General features: G+C 35.8%; 1 protein-coding gene across 1 annotated transcript; it reads left to right on the top strand.

The window, feature by feature from the left end:
• LOC149808400 (KIF-binding protein-like) lies at positions 1–20,014 on the top strand. Its single transcript, XM_089976690.1, has 2 exons — positions 1–223; positions 15,018–20,014. Exons 1-2 carry the CDS (start codon positions 1–3, stop codon positions 16,661–16,663), a joined length of 1,869 nt encoding a protein of 622 aa, XP_089832816.1. The 3' UTR covers positions 16,664–20,014.
• Positions 20,015–21,757: the final 1,743 nt, after the last annotated feature.

The raw sequence follows: 21,757 nt of genomic DNA, 5'->3' as shown, positions 1-21,757 counted from the left end.
ATGGCGACTTGGAGAGAGTATCTTGCTGTGGAGGGGTACCAGATTTTCGAAGAAGCGAGAAAATTGAGCGAGGAGCTGTCCAAAACTGATCCAGAAGACGAACCGTACAAATCGATGTATAAAGCAAGGGAGCTTCTAGTCACAATTAGAGAGAAGTTAGGAAGCTTCAGTGAAGATAATGAAGGCCTGAAATTTCTCTGCGCTGCTCTGGAACTCGCCATAGGTACGGAAAAAAAGGCCAAATTTAAAATTTCATCTCAGGTTCATAAATAGGGCCTGTGGTATTTTTGTGAAGGTCAAAGCTTCAGAAATCACAAATTAGTAAATATCCTTTTCATGGAGTTTGCTCATAGCAAGTGCAAACAACTTATTTAATTTTCTGCAAAGAAAAAATTCTCCAAAGCTTTACTGTATCATTTTGTTTTTTGTAAAGTGAATATATTGAATACAAATCCGGTAATGGAATGTTTTTTTTTTGTTTTTTTTGGTGGGGGGGGGGGGTTAAATCTTGAAACCTTCACTAGTGAATATAACCAGACTTCCTGAGGCATCATTCACAAAATCATAGACAACTGCAGGGGTCAATCTAGACTTGAATTATAGGGAGAAGGGACTTCTTTTGGACAGAACAGGAAGAAGTGAGAGCTCAACAACGAGAAGTAGAAGGAATGCAAGAAATGCAATATATATATATATATATATATATATATATATATATATATATATATATATATATATATATATATATATTTCTTTACTTTCTAAAAGTTCATACAAATGGCACTTGAAAGATTTCTAACCATGTTTGGAACAAACTCTGTTGTAAGCACACGTGCCTTCAGGCCATATTTTTTGTCCTAAATTTTTGTTGCTGATTAAACATTACTGTAACTATTCATACATAAGACACTGAAATGAATAAAAGTACAGACATGGCTCCTTTATAATCGGCGTATGAACTAAACCCGTCTTTCCAACTGAACAGAGACATGTGAATGCATCTTTATTTTTTAGGATGGCCAATGCTATTCACATGGCTGCAATGTGGCCACTTTTGAAAACGCTTTTCACACAGCTGCCCATTGCATAATTTACTTAAATCAGCAGTTTACATGTCTGCCATGTACCTGATCTTCTGTTTCTTTTTTCAAGTGATTGTAAAATAAAACTGGTACAATATTAAATTCTCACTACTTCATCTTTTGCAGTAACACAAACATTTCTGTTAGCAGTAAGATCCTTAATCTCATGTAGAAAATTGCCCACAATGCATGTATAAACAGCCCATTAATCATAACTGGATGGTTGCAAAAAAACAAGTGCACAATAGAGCGTATATTCTCCATATTCTTATGTCTTACACTAACAGTGCTGATTTGTGTGGAACAATTGTTTTAAATAGTATTGAGCAACAAGGAATACTCATCAGCAAGTTTAGCTGTTGGTTTTGGAAGTGAAAGTAGCTTTAACACTATTGAATCATACTATTCAGAAACATAATTTTATTTAACTAGTCCATATAATATTCTTTCATAATGTCACATGAAATGACATGAGTCCCTGTATCAATATGCATCACAGGGATGGAAATGGTTGGACTTTCCCTCTCTAGCAGATATTTATTTCATTTGTTATTGTTTTGACTTTTTTTAAAATTTGGAGACAATAATCAGAATATTTTGGACTAGTCAAAAAAGCATTTATCACATGCAGATAGCCTTCTGTTCTGGTTTTACAGCAGCTGTGCAAATAGTCTTTTAAAAAGTAGCCACATGACAGTTGTGTGAATAGGCACTTCCTTTAAGAAGGAGGGTTTTTTGTAATGTAACTATTTACTTTATATAGCTTCATTAAAACAGTCCATTGATATGACTGCAAATTTATGGTTTTATTTTTTGTCTGTGTGCTTGTAGTAATTTTAGGCATTGGTTAAATAGTATTTTCTTAACTGCTTTTTTCTGTATTTTCACAAAAATGAGTCAGATCAGAAAACACCCTTCACCCTAGAGCGCTAATTGCAAATTTCACAACATAGCATATGTTTCTGACCTACATAATTGCATTTTAAAGCTAATTTTTCAGTAACATAATACCTAGGCTTTGTTTTCCATGAATTGTGTATTTTTCTGAATACATTTGCAAATGTTTTACGAAAACAGACAATCTAATAAATTTGTACTTCCCAGATACATCAATGTCCGCCATTATTGCCCCATTATTGTTTCACTTACAGTTTCAAACTGTATTTTATGATGAAATAGTTTACATGAGGCAGTTAAAATATCCACATCACCGATTCTGTTCTATAAACACAAACTGCTATTTACATACTACTATTGTTAAAGTTTAGAAACAAAAGTTTGTATGTTTTTATTATCAAAGGATAGCATGCAGAAATCAGGCAATTATAGTTGCTAACTTACTCTGGCAATGGTTAATGGTTAATCAGCTATCAAAACACATGCCTGTGAAGTTGCAAGAGTTTGTTTGTCTGTGTAACTGATATCAATACAGTTACTTAATGCCTTGATGTATACACTTAGCTATAACCCCAACTCTAGAACTAACCTGGCTAAGGCAAGGGGGCATCCAAAAAACTATGGTCAGTCAATGTACCTCTTAAAAATCACAGGACAAAGTTGTGTTTGCTTTCCTAACGGAAGTAGATGAAGTTTGCATTTTTTTAGGCGACTTACTTGCCCACTTCGCCTAGTAGCATGACCCCTGAACTGCATCGATGCTACAACAGCCTGAGCTGTGAGTAGCCTAAAAAAAAAATTTAAATTACAGAGGGGGACCAGAAAGGATATAATTCTTCTAACATAAAACAATCATATCTCATTTGTAGATGATAAATTAAAAGTTTGTAATAATCTCTTTTACTACTACATTAATTTCATATCCAAATTTATCAAGCTAGCTTGATACTGCATTGAAGCAGTAATAATAAAAGCAAACTAACCTGGTTACTGGTAGCAGTAGCAGCAATATTTATATTCATTCAGTATATAGTTGCTACCAGAGGAATCTGACATTTTATCAGCAAAATAACTTGAATAACCTTATCTGTAATATAAATATATGAATATTTATTTGTATAGATAAGGTGATTTCATGTTGTCACTGTTGTACTTTGTTGACTCTAGTTCCTACCTCTATCAGCTGCTCAAAAGAGAGAACTGGCAGGCATTTCTGGTTCAGTTTGTAATGGGGGTTGGGTGCATAGTTTATAATACAGTTCTATTCCCACAAAACAAAGATAAGTACTAAAAGTGCTTGACCCATTCCATATTTAGATACATAAATAAAACCTCGCCCATGTGGAACCCTCCCTGATCTACATATTTTGTGCATTTTTCGGGAAAATTTCCTCTGTGCCATTTCAAATTCTTGCCAATAATGTAAAGTTTAAAAGAAAATCCAAATGGTTTCTTTTGCGCAGGTTATGACATGAAATTCTCCCGCTATTCATGAAATTATTCAATCAGAGTTGAACGAACGGGAGCCCTGTAAAGAGGGGTGGGTACCCTTTCTTTACAAAAATTGTAATATAGCACTCAACCTGTCTGAAGCACCCCCTAGTTACGTTGTTATCGCTACCAAAGCTCAGAGATTTCGTTATTTGTAATACGTAGTCCTATGTTTCTTTTGGCTAATGAGAGCTAATGATGGTGGTAGCAATATTAATGTTGATGATGACAAGGCTATTAAAAAGCATGAGTGAGATTTTCATAGTGCTTATTTGGCCATGTTTGTGAATTATTAATAAGACTATGGTATAAGGACTCCATTTATTTTTAAATATTTATTTCAGTTTGAATTATTTCAATTGTGTCATCATTTTGCTTTTATTATATATATTTTTTTATTACGTATGTAGCAGAATTATTTTATGATTGACAGAATTTGTCTCGATAGTATTCACATAGAGGTCCCTAACACTGCTGACTTATTTGCATTTCAAACCAAACAGCAGTTCCTGATGGAAGCAAGCAGACAGAATGCTCGCTGTCTATTTCTGGTTTCTTGAACAGTCCATTTCAGTACAAACTGTCATCTGCAACCAATATTTGCAATATCTAATTTTAACATTTCTAAAACAAATTGAACAAATTAAAAGGAGAAATTCTTGTATACATATGTTGAAATAGCTGTAACTCCAAAATTTACAAAATTATTGAGATTATCAAAGATGGTGAATCACATCACATCATTTGTTTGAAAGCATAGGCTCACCCATACAGATCTGGTGACTGTGTTGCTAAAGAAACTTTCATTTGATTTGAAATGCTAACAAGTTGACAGTACTTAGGACCCTGGTGACAATCAAGTTAGAACTTATCAGTCAGTGAATGAAATGACTAAGTTTTATGCATTTTGATATCACTGAAGCCTTTTGTTTTTAATATCAATAAAGGGGTACAAAAAATGGTAAATAGGGTTATGTGCAAATATTGTAGTTCTCATGACAGTGTTGTGCATAGAATCAGGTGACGTGTCCCAACCCTCCAAATTTGGGAGATGCACAACATTTGAGAGGGACAAAGGAAAATAGTACTGTAACAGGAGAAACTATCTTGAAATACCATCCCATCTGCCAAGCAAAATATGGTCTGTCACGACAGGTGGTTTATCATTAAAGGTCATAACACTATATAATTAATCAGTCTATGCTTTGAGAACCTGGTCTTTCATAATTGTGGTCTTTCAAGACAGATTTTGTTGCAGTACATATTCCGCTAATAGTGCTTGCTTAAATTTGAGATAATCTTTAATTGTTTCAACAGTTTTGCAACCTTAACTTCATGGTCTGCACTGTATTGAAATATTTTCCTTGGACACTTACATTATCACACAAAAAAATTGTGTCATTTGCTGAAGTAACTAATGAAAATACATGTATTAACATGTTTGAATATCTGGTTAACCTGAAATGAACTGCACCATGAAATTTTCTACTTTCGATCTTGCTGTCATTTAACTTTAGAGCACACTCGTTATCTGCAAGCATTTTTTTATAATAAATTCCCATGTTGTCTGAATTACTTTTATTTTAAAACCAATAAATAATTAAATGAATGCCAAATTGTGTATTTGCATAAATTTAGATTCTTTGGTTATTATTAGTATAACATCAAAATGAATTATATCATCCTTATCATAGAAATTTAACTTCAAAAATATGTCACAATAAGGGCTGTAAGGGACCCAAGCTTTCAGGTCCAATATGCCTGTAATTCTTAAAGGATGCTTCATTTATCCTTGTGATGCCTCTCATTTTTCCCAAGGACACATCTCCTTTTCATATTCTGGCCATCCATGACTGCACAATAGATAAAGGTTACACATAGACTAATTAACAGTAAAGACCTTCATTGAGCTGACACCATTGGAAGTCATGATACTCTTCGGAGGACTCATTCTTACCCTGGTTTCCCAAGATCTAAAAAATCATCAGTACACATCCTTTGATAAGATGAGATAAGAATTCTTTATTTGAGACTACATAGTCCATACATCCTATACAGTTTCACCAGGTCCATCCAAGGAATGTGATAATGTGAATCGCTCACAGGGGCCATTCACAAAATTTGTGAATCAAAGCCCCCATCCAGTCAGCAACCTCATTTCAAACTTTTTGACTATTGGTCCAAGGCCCATTTGCAGAAAGGCCCTGGAGGTGCAAGTTCTCTAATCTCCCTTCCATTCCTAAGAAGGGAGTTGGGTAGCCCTAGGGACTCAACCCCTCCCCTGCCATGCATTCCTCTTCCACAAGTTCTATAGGTGTCATTGAGACTTCTCTTTAGAGCCTTGGTCAATCATTAAAGATGCTGCCTGGGTCCTTTCCATTGTGAGTAAGGTTACCAAATACAGTTTCAGGAACAACCCCCTCTGTCACGGATGCCTGTGTTTTTCAGTAATCCAAGCTGGTGAAATTAAAGGAAGAGGTTAACACCATTTTATAGAAAGGGGCAGAAGAGGGTTCTGAACCATCAGTCTACCTTTCTCTACTCCAGAATATTCCTGCTCACAGAGAAAAGCATGAAATTTTACCTTATAATTGATTTCCCACCCTCAAACTAGTTTCTTCTAGAGGGATTTTTCAAGATTGAGGCCACATCCTCAGTTCAGAATACAATATGTCCATCAGATTGGGTGATCTCAGTCGGCATTCTTGCATATTCCAAAAATTCCTTTTCATTGCAAATACCACTTATTTTGCTTGGACCAAGAAGCTATTCAGTTCTGGGTTCTCCCAATTGGACACACTTCCACACCTAGAGTCTTTACCTGTATTGTGGGAGCAGTAGCAGTAATATCTCTGATCGCTGAAAATTTTGATTTTCCAGTACCCTGACAAATGGTTCATCCACAATGTCCATGTAAAGTCCTTCCATCAGAATCTTTTCCATTGCTGGTTGACAGTAGCTATGTCATTATCCAAACTCAAGAAATCAGAACTCACTCCTTAACAGAACTTCTTTTATGTGGGGATCAATTTACCAATGGACAAGAACTTAGACCAAGTCCCTTTGGACTGAATGGAGTAAATCCTGATGCTTCTAGAGTTGCTATGAACCAAGACATTTCTGTGTGCTCGCCTTTATTTCTCCCTACTGGGAACTCTACTGTGGTTTTTCTGATTCTCGTGGGATGTCTCCATATGTGCCCATTACCACACATAGATTCACTCTCAGCACTGATTCTGTTAGGACCAGATTTTCAACACCATCAGCACCAGTGGATGAATTGAGACAGTTCCTGACTGGGGTCCCCATGCATGCAACCCCCACTGCTATCAGTGGTGCATTGACAAAGTAAGCGATTTGATGTGTTATGGTCTCTTCTGACAACATGTCCATCTTAATGTATCTGCAGTGTCAAGGAGGCACACATGCCCCTTTTCTTTGCATGGATGTCTGGAGCCTCTTTCTCTGGGCAACCTTGAAAACATCAGACTTCACCACATTCTGGGCATGAGGAATATATTAGCAGACTGTCCTGGTTTTGCAAAGTAGTCCTCATGGAATGGTCTCTGCACTGCTGTATAACAGAGCCCCTTTTCACACAATAGGAAAAGCCTTTGGTTTGTGATTTGTTTGTGACCAGGCTTAACAACAAACTTCTCAAGTCCTGGACCAGATGACATCTGCAGCAGATGCATTAGCTTCTAGTTGAAATTGCTGTTCACAAGGCCTACCATTTCCAACACATAAATATGCACATTGTATGGCAGTATCTTCAGATTTGCATCTTGCTGACCTCATTAAGTATTTTGAGCTGCAGAGGTCTGTCTTCTGCTCCCATATGCCCAGATGCCCATATGCCCAGATGGAATCTATTTTGTGTTTTATGGTCTTTAACTAAAACACCTGTGAACTGTGAGTGAGAGCCTTACACTCAAGACTCTGCTTTCACTCATGTTGGTGTCTATAAGAAGATGCCTTGTATATTGACACTTGCTGTTTTTGGCCTAATGACAATTACAAATCTGTTTCTCTTATTTGCAGCTGGGATTTTTAGCAAAAATAAGATACCTTCAGTAGTTCCTGTATAAGTTGGATTGGTGCTGGGGATGATCAGACATGCTTTTATGCCCTGTTAGGGAATTACGTTTCTATCTCAGTGCCTCTAAGAGCAAATGAAGGCTCAGAAACATCATTTTGTTCCTCTTAAAGGCTCTGTTGATATTTCATCTTCCACCATTTCATGGTGGATTGTCACTACCTTCAAAAGAGCTTATCAGGCCATTGCTAATAGCAACTTTTCTTGTATGAAACTAAAACTCATGAGGTTACAAGATGAGCTGTCAGTGCCTCATGGGCCTACTTAACGTATTCTTCGTTTGAGGACATAATGATGGCAGTATTTTGGCAGTCACATACCACCTTCTCCATTTATCTTCATTTAGTGCAACAGAGTGCAGGCATTTTCTCTCTGGTACCCGCAGTTGTGGAAGACTATGTGGCCCAGAGAAACATCAACATACAGTAAAGTGAATCTCTCCCACAACTGGTATTCCAGTTTTCTCATTTTTTTAAATTAGTTTTAACACATCAGCTGATCCATCTGACAAATTCAGTTTGCAGTAGTGATGAGTTATGTATTACTGGTACTGGAATTAAAAAGGAGTTTGGGGGTGGGGGTAAAACCAAAATTACTTACCCATTGCTATTGCTGAATGCCCTCCTCCCAACCTGCTCTGATGTCTTGGCATAATCGTTGTCAAAGAAATAAATGACAGTTTTGCTGATGGGCATGCAAGGTGCATGGGTGGACTGTGCTCTTTTGACAATCCCCATTATATGGGAGGATGTATTCACATCCAATGGATGCAGTTTTTCATCACGAAAAAAGGTAAGCAATACAGTAGAGACAGGTAAGTATTATATAATTAAATTAATCCCCCCCAATTACATTTTTGGATAATAATAATAATTAAAAGAAAAATAATTTCCTCTTGTAAGAAGATCTGTACATAAGATAGGAATTATTCTTAATTTACAGACCTGCTGCGGACTTGTGAAATTATTACAGTGTTGTTAACCAGGTAGTTCTGGACAGATAGGAGTGATTCTTTATTTACAGAGCTGCTGTGGATATGACATGTTATTTACAGACCTGTTAACTGGGCAGTTCTGGACAAAATATAGGAATTATTAATAACTTATTGTACTGCTTTGGACTGACATAAGCTAAGCAACTGTGGATACAAGATGAGACAATGCGTATTGAACTGCACTTAAATGCATCATTACTGAATACAGTTCTGGACATAAAATATGAATGGAATGTGACATGTAGCAACATTTGAGTATGTAATCTGTTTCTTATGTTGTATTATGTCAAGGGATGATGGCTAAGTCACATCACACATTTTGGATTTAGGCCCAGAGAGGTTCTGTAACTAACAAGTCATCCCTGTCCTATGTCGAGGCCTGCTTAATATTGACTCTTTCCGTAAGTAGGGGTTTTAAATTACCTCCCTTGGATGATGTAATTCCTGGAGGACAGGTAAAACCTACATACGCACTGAAATAAATGCTTGCTTCTGTTGATAAAGTACAATGAAAAAATGTTGGTTCTCATATTTTCGTATTGCTGTATAAATCTTTGACAAGGCAAGGTTTGGTTGTTATTATAAGAACTTGATAACTAAACATTCCAGATTTGTAAAACAACCAAGCACCTATAGATTAGGAATCAACAAAAAAAGTTCAGAATCACTATTTTATTGGCAGGTGTGATATGATCATCATTGTTGTTTGCATGTTCAGTTATTTGAACTGCTGTGCAATACATTACTTTTTAATCATGTATCCATTAAGCCATGCAAAGTTCGAATTTACATCAATTAAAATAAATCAACTTTTCATTAATTGATTTTAATGGATAAGCTTTCACAATCATTTGATTATTGTAATGTATGAAAAGGTATTTTCTTATTTATAAATGGATGAAGTAGAGAAAGTACATCAACTTTAAAGCAAATAAAGTTGCTCTTTTTATGTTAGATAGGTATTTAAAATGGGACAAAACTAGAAAAATATTCAACAACTGATGAATCAAAGAAAGTACTTTAATGAAGGAAGCAATTTTTCATAATTGTTTATCACTGATGTGGAGCCAAATCTTGAGATGATGTCATAGCTGATAAGGGAAATCACTATTATGAATGTCAACCGCTCCGGTGGCCTAGTGGTTAGAGTGTCTGCCTCAGATGCTTGAGGTCGTGGATTCAATCCACGGCCGAGTCATACCAAAGACTTACAAAAATGGTACTAACAGCTGCCTCGCTTGGCGCTCAGCATTAAGAGGTTAGTGTTTGGACTGGTTGGCCTGGTATCAGGATAATGTGACTGGGTGGGACATCATGCTACATGTCTGTGGCATGTTGCCCCAGTGCTAGACATCATTATAAACTGCCACATTGCAGACGTCACTCTCTCAAAAGTACATATTAAATGGTGAGCACCCCCTATGTCATGGCTGATAAGGGAAATCACTCTTACATATGTCATGGCAGATAATGGAAATCACTCTTAGGGGGCGCTCACCAGCTAATATGTCCTTTTGAGAGAGTGACGTCTGTAAGGTGAAGTAGTTCGCATTTAAAACATGCACAATAGAGAGAATGTTGGCATACCTCTATGCTACATTAATGTAATGTGGATGATATTTCTTTGGATATTGTACTTTTGGAAATTTTAAATGATTTAAGCACACTGCTAACTAAAATGACTGCTCCCTTGTGTTAAAAAATCAGCCTGAATTAGTCTAAAGTACACTTTACATAGCAGCTATTAAAATAGGGAAAATGAATTTTGCCAGACTAGACAATACCTGCTTCTGAAAGTGCAATGAATGAATTACCAAATATATAAAATGTAAAAAAAAAAGTTACTGGCTCTTTTTTATACAATTTACCTCTGAAGTTCAGGAAGTGAAAATGACCAAGTAGAGCTGGCACTTTTTTGAAAGGTGCACATCTGAAGTAAGGCCAAGCTGTATACTCTATAACCCATATTACACCCATCAATCATATACCAAAATAAAGGGAATTAAAGGTTCTTTGAATTATACCTAAGATATACAAGGTCTTTTTTAAATAGCCAGTATAACCAGTGAGGACAGCGCGGGAAATTCGTTTTCTTTACAATCCTAACCTATGCAAAATACGAAACTGTAGAGCGCCACCTTGCATATGTCATGGCTGATAAGGCAAATCACTCTTACATATGGACATAGTACACAATTAATTTTACTATATGTTCTCTACATTTGTTTGTCAGTACTGACCTTTCCACTGTGTGACAATCAATACAAATCATATGTTAATCTAAAATACGTTCAAAGATGACTTCACGGTGAAGTTCTTGTCAAAGGTTGACCTGCTCTTTTTTTAGATGATTGACTGTCAACATAACAGCATGTAAACAGAACACATATTTCACTTCCGGATCATCACCAAGGCCTTATTACTCACTGTGCACTGTCGCCGAAATACACACAGACAACAACACCCTGAGCTCATATTATCAAGAATAAACAGTTACCTTTAAATCCCTACCAAAAATGCATAAATAAAACTCTTCTATCATCACCAAAATGAGAGAGGAAAAAATGTTCTAAAAATAGACTAGAACTACATTCGTGGGTACTGAACTGGAAGTATTAATTGTGATGTAATTCCTGACAGGCTTCATGTTTTATGCCAATTTTAGTCAAACTTTTATATTTGCATGCTATACCTATTTCAACTTTATACATGAAGTCTTTTTGAATTTCCTTGCAAGCAAAACATGTGACACCTGTCAGAAAGTATGTAGTGCTGGTGTTCCACAGGGTGCAAGTTCTGGTCCAAGTGCTCTTGAGAAACCAAAACTAAATTTGCTATATCTTCCTTAATTATAGGAATTTTTCAATGCAGTAAAAACCTAATTGTGATACAAGATAAGCCCTGTCTGAAAATATGTTTGAAAGTTACAAATATTGATAAATTCAATTTTAATGGCAAATTAAATAAACATTTAAATTTTAAAAACTAAATTTTATTGAAAACTTAAATTTTCATACAAGTTTTAAAACACAGTTTGACAAATTTTAGACAGAAAAGTTGACTAATGAATGATATTTAAAACAAATGGTAGTTTGGGTCTGTATAACTGATAACATTTTCCCCAGGGGTAGTGAAGCATCATAGCTCATAGTGATTTTGGCAGCAAACCGCAATATGCCTGTCCAGATGCATATAGGTGTACACACTAAAGAAACACTGACAGGTGCTATGTTCCACATTTATTGTGTCAGGTACTTAGGCAGTTGTTTCCATAACTAATAGCACATTCAGATTAAAAGTTCTAATGGGACCACTACCATGTTTTATAGCAAAAATGCATTCCATTTCAGTGTCGATAACAACAAAAGGTGGCAATGGGATAGGAAAATAGTTTCTAGGGAGGTTCTACCTTACTGAAAAATGGTGCTGATCTCTCTCATGAAAACCTAAGCCATGTCTTTGAGGTGCCATATATCAGTGTGGTGATATGAACTAATCTTGGTCACTTATGGCAGTACATTGCACATGCCCTTATGAAAGCATGCTATTACCACCAGACTACTGGAGAGCTTCCAAGCTGATCCAACTCTAACACTTTGTTCCAGATACCAGGCTAGACCTGAAAAGATACAATATGTTTCACTTAATTCTAGAAAACAGTAAGATCTATGTAAATGATGTTAAAATGTGTTAGATATGGTGATTTCAAATTAACATTAAGGTTGCAAGCATGGGGGAAAATATTAAACTTGACAGAGTGACACTCAGAAATGTGAAGCAATGGCCGTGTATCAAAGTGTTAAATTCATCCTAAAAATATATGAGGTTTCTAGAAGCATATTTAGCTATTTACAAGTTAAATAACTAATCAGGTAGACTATGTATCATAAAGTTTAAGGCAATGCTGGGGCGGTGAGGTTTGATCATTGGTGCAAACATTATTACATACCAGTATACAGGAAAGTCAAGTGACAATGTACTAAATTAGAATGTGTTACTATAAGCAATCTTATTCATGAGGGAAATAACAATTTTGGATATTGCAAGTGAATACAGCCAAATATGGTCATACAAATCAACTATAAGTACCAATAAATCCTATATCATCAGCTAAATGTGAAATTCTGATCCCAAAACTTGTAAACAAGGATGGAAATTTGCATATGTGGGACATATACAATGTACTTGTTAAGATCAAATGTGCAAACATAATTCAAATGATCTATTTGAACATTTATATGGTAATTTTAAGAGTGTTGGTTACCAATTATTAAGCTCATTGATTGAATGGAATCAGATATCAGCTGATGTTTCAATACCGCACTCTGTCAAAGTACTAAATTGAAATATGTTACCATACATAGGCATATTCATGATGAAAATAACATTTTGAGATATTTTCAGTGCACATAGCCATAAATGTGCCTTACAGATTCACTATAGGTACAATGTCAGCCTATATGATGTACTGAATGTGAACTTTTGATCCCAAACATTCTAAAATGGATGGATATTTGTACATGTGGGATATGTAACCATGTACAAAGTTAAATTCAAATAATTTGTCTGAATGCTTCTTATGTAATCTTTAGAGTGTCAGTTAACAAATAGTATTAGTAATTAATAATGCATAAAGCAAGATGGATCATTAGAATTCCCATAACATCATATAGGCCACAATGCCGCACTACACCAATCAATATCTTAACCTAACTGAACAATAAAATGGAATACATTTTGTGTTCAACTTACATCATTTTGCTTTTTTCTTACATCCAAGGGTAAATATACCTGGGGGAAGCATATTTTATCCCTTTGACCTGTATTTCATTCTCAGACAGTTTAAAATGATTTAGTAGAGAACTTGAGTAGGTTCTAGTATAAAGTTTTCATTGCTTTCCTCTCACTAAATACCTTATAACTATGTTTATAAACAATTACTGAAGGCTATACAAGTAGATGTGTGTTACTCAGGAAGTGACCCCATCATAAACACATAAATTAACTGCTTGGACCCCTAATAAATAGTCTGAATGGCCAATACAAATTATAATTTTGTCTTCATGTATTTTTAATGAAGGTCTCATTTTGACTACAAAGATATTTTCTCTGACAAAATGTGACAAAAATCCAACATTGGAGCTTTTATATGGTGTAGAATATATACATGCTGATAACATTTAATGATTCCCAAAAATATTATATATGTGCATTTTAGGGTTTTTTTAAATTATTTTTTATATTTTTTTTAAATTTTATTAAAATTTTTAAAATAAAAATTAATTTTTTACTTTTAATTTCATTCTTATATTTTAAAAGTCAATATACATGACATATTAAAATTTCATGTGTCTATCGTTAATAATAAAGATATTATACCAATTTAAACTTTGCCCTTACAGGACATAGGACACAATTAATTTTACTATATGTTCTCTACATTTGTTTCTCAGTACTGACCTTTCCACTGTGTGACAATCAATACAAATCATATGTTAATCTAAAATACGTTCAAAGATGACTTCACGGTGAAGTTCTTGTCAAAGGTTGACCTGCTCTTTTTTTAGATGATTGACTGTCAACATAACAGCATGTAAACAGAACACAGATTTCACTTCCGGATCATCACCAAGGCCTTATTACTCACTGTGCACTGTCGCCAAAATACACACAGACAACAACACCCTGAGCTCATATTATCAAGAATAAACAGTTACCTTTAAATCCCTACCAAAAATGCATAAATAAAACTCTTCTATCACCACCAAAATGAGAGAGGAAAAAATGTTCTAAAAATAGACTAGAACTACATTCGTGGGTACTGAACTGGAAGTATTAATTGTGATGTAATTCCATATGTCATGGCTGATAAGGGAAATCACTCTTACATATATCATGGCTGATAAGGGAAATCACTCTTACATATGTCATGGCTGATAATGGAAATCACTCCTACTTATTCCAAATTTGGTTTATTCCATTACTTATTTGCCAGAAACTGAGATTCTTTAGAGTAAATAGGTCTTCATTATCAAACAATCTCCACATTTTGGTACAGTACTAGCCATCACAATGTTTTACCTCAACTCTTATTAAAAAAGAGCTGAAATGTAGGTCACTTGAGAGTACACCTGTCCATAATAGTAATTAGATAAAGTAGGATACTAATTCTTGGCTCTTTTCCCTTTGGGTTTAGAAAGGAGTCAGAAGGTTAGGTGTGTCAAAGAAATTCCAGTTGAGGGTATATTTAAACAATCTTTGTCAAATTTTACAAGCAAATCAAGAGGTGTCTTTATAAGAAAAAACAATGATTGACTTTGTGATTTTCTTGAAATGAAGATGATGATGCTGGTGATGGTGGTACATTGAATGAAAGGCTATGATAATGTTTACTATGATACAAATTGCTATCCTGATTTACTTTCTTTTAATAAAATGCCTTTCTCTTTTTTTGTAGGTGTTAACTTTGTAGACACGGAGGAAGTAGCAACTGGTGAGGAGCACATCAATAAGTGCATAGATTCCATCGAGAAACATCCTTTGGATCCTTGCACATGTAATATTTACCAGAATGCACTGAACCAACTGGGCATTCTCTGGACTGGCCGTCGACAGTACAATAAAGCCCTGAACCTCTTGCTTCAGGCTGAGTCACTCTATAAAACCTTCAAGCATGAAGTGGGTGGGGCACCATGGTCCTACAGTGAATATTTCAAGCCACTGCCGGAGGATACTAATGTGGTAGAACATGAGAGAGGTGTCAATTTTGAAGACACATATACATACACTACCTTTTATATTGCCCAAGTGTATGGAAAGCTGAATGAGACTCAGCTGTCTGCATTGTACTGCCATGAAACATTACAGCGACAGCTGAGCAGTGGTAAATATGATCCTCAAGAATGGTGCCTCCATGCAGCTACCATATCCCAGTATTACATGACAGTTCAAAATTTTACAATGTCACGGCACTGTCTGGCATGTGCTGAAGTTGTATACCAGGAGGCTGAGGTGAAGCATGCTGGAGCAGAAGAAGATGATATCAGAGAGAAGCTAATGCAATCCAAAGCTGACATAGCAAGGTGTTGGATAAAGTATGGCCTGGCTGTCTTGGAGTGCTCAAAGGCAAAACTGATGAGGGAGGTTGAACGTATGGATGAAGAAGAGTCAGGCTCTGTCAAAGGGATAGTCGGGGCCTCAGGTGGGGGTGACCATAATGCTGACAAAACCGGGATAGGAAACCAGAATGATGGTGATGCCCAAACTGTAAATGGGGAAAAAATACCATCTGCATTGGTTGGCAGTGGAGAGGGTTCCTCAGCAGATAAAAAAATGGAGCAGAGATTCCAACTGGAGACTACAGGCTTTGAGGAAATGGTGACGGATATGTATGTGAAGGATTTTGCTGAAGCCAGAGAAGTTTTCCTGCAGATACAAAAATGGATTAATGTTGCTAAAGACTTTTACAAAATCGATAGTTACTGTAATGATTACGTGGAAATTATTCAAGACCATAGTGCTGCATTTAAGAACTTGGCTTTTTTTGAACTTAGAATTGACAGACAGTGTAAGATGCACAAGAGGCGCATAGATATGTTGTCAGCCGTTTTGAAGCAACTCAATCCTCAGTTTTATTTGCTGATATGCCGCCAGCTGATGTTTGAATTGGCTGATACCTACAGTGCAATGCTAGATCTGAAAGTAGCTGCCATGGAGCAGGAGGGGAGTACATCAACCTCACATGCTGTCACAAAAATCAACCTCCTTACAAAGGAAAGCATTGAAAAGTATCAGGAGTATTTGACATCCCTAAAGGGAGGTAAGCCAGATTACCCTGATGAGTTTTCTGAAATGGACATAAGGCCAGCTCTTGTGGCCATGTTTTGCATTGGGCGACTATTATCCAAGTATATAATCTCAGATGTTCAGGTTCGAATTGCGAACATGGTGAAGAGCCAGGAGGCATACAAGTTTGTGGTGGATTATTGTGAACGGCATCCATCTGCAGCTGAGAAAGTCAAGGCTGAGATGGAAATTTGCAAGGAAATGGTGTTGCTTATGCCCATCAAGATGGAAAAGCTGAGACAACAGTACACTGTCTAGATCGTCCAGCTGATAATACCTAAAGAGTACAGAGACAGCCAAGACAACAGTACATGCAAAAGGACTTAAAATGCAAGTTTACTCTCTGTCTTGCTGAACTGGATGAGGGCTGCTTAAGGTGTGGTGTGATCATACTTAATATATATGTCAGTCAAAAACATTGTCCAGTAATATATCTGCAATTGCTGGTCATCCATGACAATTTAATGTGGGAATGTTTATTTTCAGTTTAAACTTATGTCAGTCATATGTTGTGTTTTGCAGATGAATCAAGACATAATGAACTGGCAGGTTGCCCTCCAATACTTTTTTGTCAGCAGGTTGCCCTCCCATTTTCATTCTGACAGCAGGTTGCCCTCCCTTTCTCATTCTGTCAGCAGCTTGCTCTGTCCTTTCTCATTCTCTCAGCAAGTTGCCCTCCCTTTTCTCATTCTTGCAGCAGCCTGTAACTTCCGTATATATTCAGTTATCATTCATGTGCAACTGCAAACAACAGACCCAGATCTGCCATCACATAATTTGCAAGCAGATCAGGGTCAGTGTTGTTTGTTATATTGTTACTCCTAATAAGTTGAACAGACCCAGATCTGCCATCACTTGCAGCTGGACTTGACTTATAAGCAAATATATTTTGGCTTCCACATCATCTTGTTCTAATAGTTCCATTAATTGTTCCATTTCCAAGTAATCATTGACTTAAAAGTTCCAAAGCAAGGCAGAAAAATATTCTTTTTGTCTTTATTGTCATGTCATATGTGGACTTTGCATCAGATTTTGACTTTTAGAAACTTAACTGTGTAGATGGCTTGACTTGCATTCATTTGGGATTCATGGCAGTAATGGATAAAAGCCAGATATACATAGATGGCTTGACTTACATTGATTTGGTATTCATGGCAATAATGGATAAAACCCAGATATACAGAGATGGCTTGACTTGCATTGATTTGGTATTCATGGCAGTAATGGATAAAACCCAGATATACAGAGATGGCTTGACTTGCATTGATTTGGTATTCATGGCAGTAACGGATAAAACCCAGATATAAAGAGATGGCTTGACTTGCATTGATTTGGTATTCACGGCAGTAATGGATAATACCCAGATATAAAGAGATGGCTTGACATGCATTGATTTGAGATTAATGGATAAAACCCAGATATACATAGATGGCTTGACTTGCATTGATTTGGTATTCATGGCAATAATGGATAAAACCCAGAGCATCACTGCAAATATTAATCTCTTATGACAATTCTTGTCTTCATGAGAATGGGAAACAAAAATATGTTTTATTTTCTTCTTCTTCGGAATAGTATAAAAATTTAAATCTGTACGTCATTGTATTTAATGTTCACACATTTGCTCCTTTGGATTTATCTCCTAGCCAAAAAAATCTTACTTCAACAGTAAAAATGGAATTTTCATTGGTTAAAACATCTTACTTCCATTTTTTTATGCAGATTTATACATTTTCTCATTCCAAAATATCTGAAGTTTGTAAATTCCATAGATTAACCGAATTTGATTCCCTTTTTATGTGATTTTGCATTGTCAGAATTCAGCATAGAAACAAATTGCTGTAAAGTCCTGGCTTTTATTAAGATTCACTGTGGTAGTTGTGGTGATAAATGTCAATTTTCTGGATGACTAACGATACATTTTAAATACCATATACATGTACTGATGTGTCCTTTAGGTTCCATTTTAATGCCACGTACTGGTATGTCATTAATGTTCAAGCATTGCTTCCTTATCTTTAAACATTAATATGTAACTTGTGATTTTGTCTTTAGAATAATTTGGGGGAGATAGAGTCACTTTCAATGGAATTTCAGAGGTCTCAGAAATGCTTAATCACACATATTTGGGCGCAATTTTTTTACCTGGGACGCAGACAATCACTTATACAGAAATCCTTAGTACACACGCATTTGACAGATGGCAAATTCAAGGGCTTACCAGTCCTGCTTCAACCATCAGGCGAGTGGTAAAATGTGTTGATCAAATGATCATTTTAGCTGTGCTGATATTTACAATGAGAAAATTCAGTGGCTGAAAGACACCTAGATGTACATGTTGTCATTGTAAGAGTACATCTGAAGAACGTGACCCAATAGCTTGGTGGCAAGTTCAAAGACTTGACTGGCTGCAGATTGGTGGGAAAATGTACTGATATTTACAGTGACTGAATACAGAGGCAGAAAGACCTAGTTATGTACTTTTGTGTAAGAGTACATCAAATGAACAAACTTTACCTTTCATTATTGTGTTCATTTCCAAGTGTAGCCAAATAAGCAGTGCACGTGACCTCGAAATCAAGACATGTTGATAGTTAGACAAAATGATATTTGCAAATTTGGATAAGTATTTTGGAGCAAATTGATGAAGATTGTAATGAGATTCAACAGTGCTAGAAGTTGCTAGAACTGATATTTTCACATGGAACACTGTGTGTGATGCTTAGCTTAGTGCATGGAATAAGACCTTTCCTTGGCCTGACATAATTCGCTCTCACTCTAATGGACAAACACAAGTTGTATGTCAGTGGTGTAAAGAAAGTTAGAAAATTAAACTCAGTGGCAACCACTGGTTCTACTCATCTGGAAATTTAGCCACTTCAGGTATGCCTAATATGCCTCTGGTAGGGGACTGCAACTTTTGCTGGTGGGACTCGTGTTTTTTTCTACAAAATAGGAGTCCTGGACCCCTAGTTTTAAAATCGTAGCGAGACCTCAGAATTTAAATGTGAGAAAATAATGAGTTAGTCACAAGGAGCTATCAGTCAGACATGTACTGCCATGTGTAGATATGAAGAGCAATAATTATGAATGTTGTTGGTATTGATATGTAGTTTGGTTTTGTGGAGCTTAATGCTATTTTTTTTCAGCACATGGCAGGCTGTAAATGGTGGCCACTATCTTTGGTGGAAGAAGAGCTGGGGAAGAACCACTAATCCATAGGAACATACTGACAAGCTTTCTCAAATACAAACATTGGTCAGTTTGAGACAAGAACACATATGGACAGAGGAGTAATCTGTAAGAGTAAACACCTTAGACCACTGAGCCACCCAGGGTCCCTTGTATTGATATTTAGACTCACTGTGCAATGTTCACAATTTAAAATGATAATATTGTAGAACACAGGAAATTTGATACTTATTATGTATTTTAAGTGAAAGACCAACTGTTATCTATTTTTTTAGCTGAAATGCAGCTTATTTTCAAGTTTCATGTAAAATTATTATCCAGCTTTCTTTTGCCTATCTACCATTTTGATAGATTTATGACAAGAGAAGGATTGTTTATGCAAAAAAAAGAGTACTAAATAAATTCATTTTGTAGTCAGTTCTTTATAGTTATTCTACAATACAACCCAATAAACAAGTTACCCTCAGCTTTTGAGTCTTACATGCCAATGAAATGGTAGTCATAACATCATTTACATGCCAATGAAATGGTAGCCATGTCATTTACATGCCAATGAAATGGTAGTCACATCATTTACATGCCAATGAAATGGTAATCACATCATTTACATGCCAGTGAAATGGTAGTCACATCATTTACATGCCAGTGAAATGGTAGTCAAATCATTTACATGCCAGTGAAATGGTAGTCACATCATTTACATGCCATTGAAATGGTAGTCACATCATTTACATGCCAATGAAATGGTAGTCATAACAACATTTACATGCCAATGCATTGGTAGTCATAACTTCATTTACATGCCAATGAAATGGTAGTTACATATTTACATGCCAGTGAAATGGTAGTCACATCATTTACATGCCAGTGAAAAGGTAGTTACATCATTTACATGCCAATGAAATGGTAGTCACATCAGTTACATGCCAGTGAAATGGTAGTCACATCATTTACATGCCAATGAAATGGTAGTCATAACAACATTTACATGCCAATGCATTGGTAGTCATAACTTCATTTACATGCCAATGAAATGGTAGTTACATATTTACATGCCAGTGAAATGGTAGTCACATCATTTACATGCCAGTGAAAAGGTAGTTACATCATTTACATGCCAGTGAAAAGGTAGTTACATCATTTACATGCCAGTGAAATGGTAGTCACATCATTTACATGCCAGTGAAAAGGTAGTCACATCAGTTGGCTTATGTTGTTTATTATGTCATCCACTTACATTAGTGAAAGTACACAGCTGATAACTGAACATTTTTACTGAAACCATATTTCTTTTTTAGTCCTGCGTTAAGACTCAGTGGTCATGAACAAAGTGGCAGTAGAAGCAAAAGCAAAACGTTTTGTAAAATTCAGCAGCGAATATAATTATCAAAGTTATTAATGAAAATGTGAGAGGAACTTACAGTATTATGAAGTGAATCCAGAATAATCTTGACAAAGTTCTGTGAAAGTCATAAATCAGTGAAAAGTTCTGTATAAATTTTAATGTTACTTAATTAAAAAAAAAATTCAAATTTGCTTCACTCAAGTGAATGAAGAATTTCCAGAAAGTTTCCAGGTGATCCTTACAGGAATCCCTGTAAATAATAATATCATTGTATGCATCACAGCCATCTATAGCAGATATTATCATCACTTTGTATTGGTAAAGTCCATGTAGAGTTGCAAAGGCTGAAATTTCTATTGCTCTACCTCTAAAATTGTGACATATTTTGCATTTCCAATTCTGTCAATTCAGTCATCAATTTTTGGTAATTCTTGGTATTGACAATTAATCTGTTTTGGTGACAGTTCATTTTTCTGTAGCCAGTGCACATACAGAAAGAGTTATTTGGTTTTGGCACAATAATACACAGTGAATTCCAGTTACTTTTGCTTGGTTTAATAAAGTAATTCTCCAGCAAATATTCAACTTCCTTTCTTAAACATTCCTGCTTGTAAGGGTTCCGTTTTACAGGCTTGGAATCAACAATTTTGCCATACCTTGACCGATGAGAAACATGCGCATTTATAACTGATCTGTCTTTGTGGTTGTGGTTGTGATTTGGATTTTTAACATAGCTTTAACAATGTCTCAGTCATATCGCTACGATGTCTGCAATGTGGCAGTTTAGTGATGTATAGCACTGGGGCAGAATGCAA

This window comes from Sinohyriopsis cumingii, chromosome 1, assembly GCF_028554795.1.
Source record: "Sinohyriopsis cumingii isolate HCF-2022 chromosome 1, ASM2855479v2, whole genome shotgun sequence".
Classification (NCBI taxonomy): Eukaryota; Metazoa; Mollusca; class Bivalvia; order Unionida; family Unionidae; genus Sinohyriopsis; species Sinohyriopsis cumingii.
Note: the sequence above shows the minus strand (reverse complement) of the source record. Positions and strands in the feature narration are given on the sequence as shown.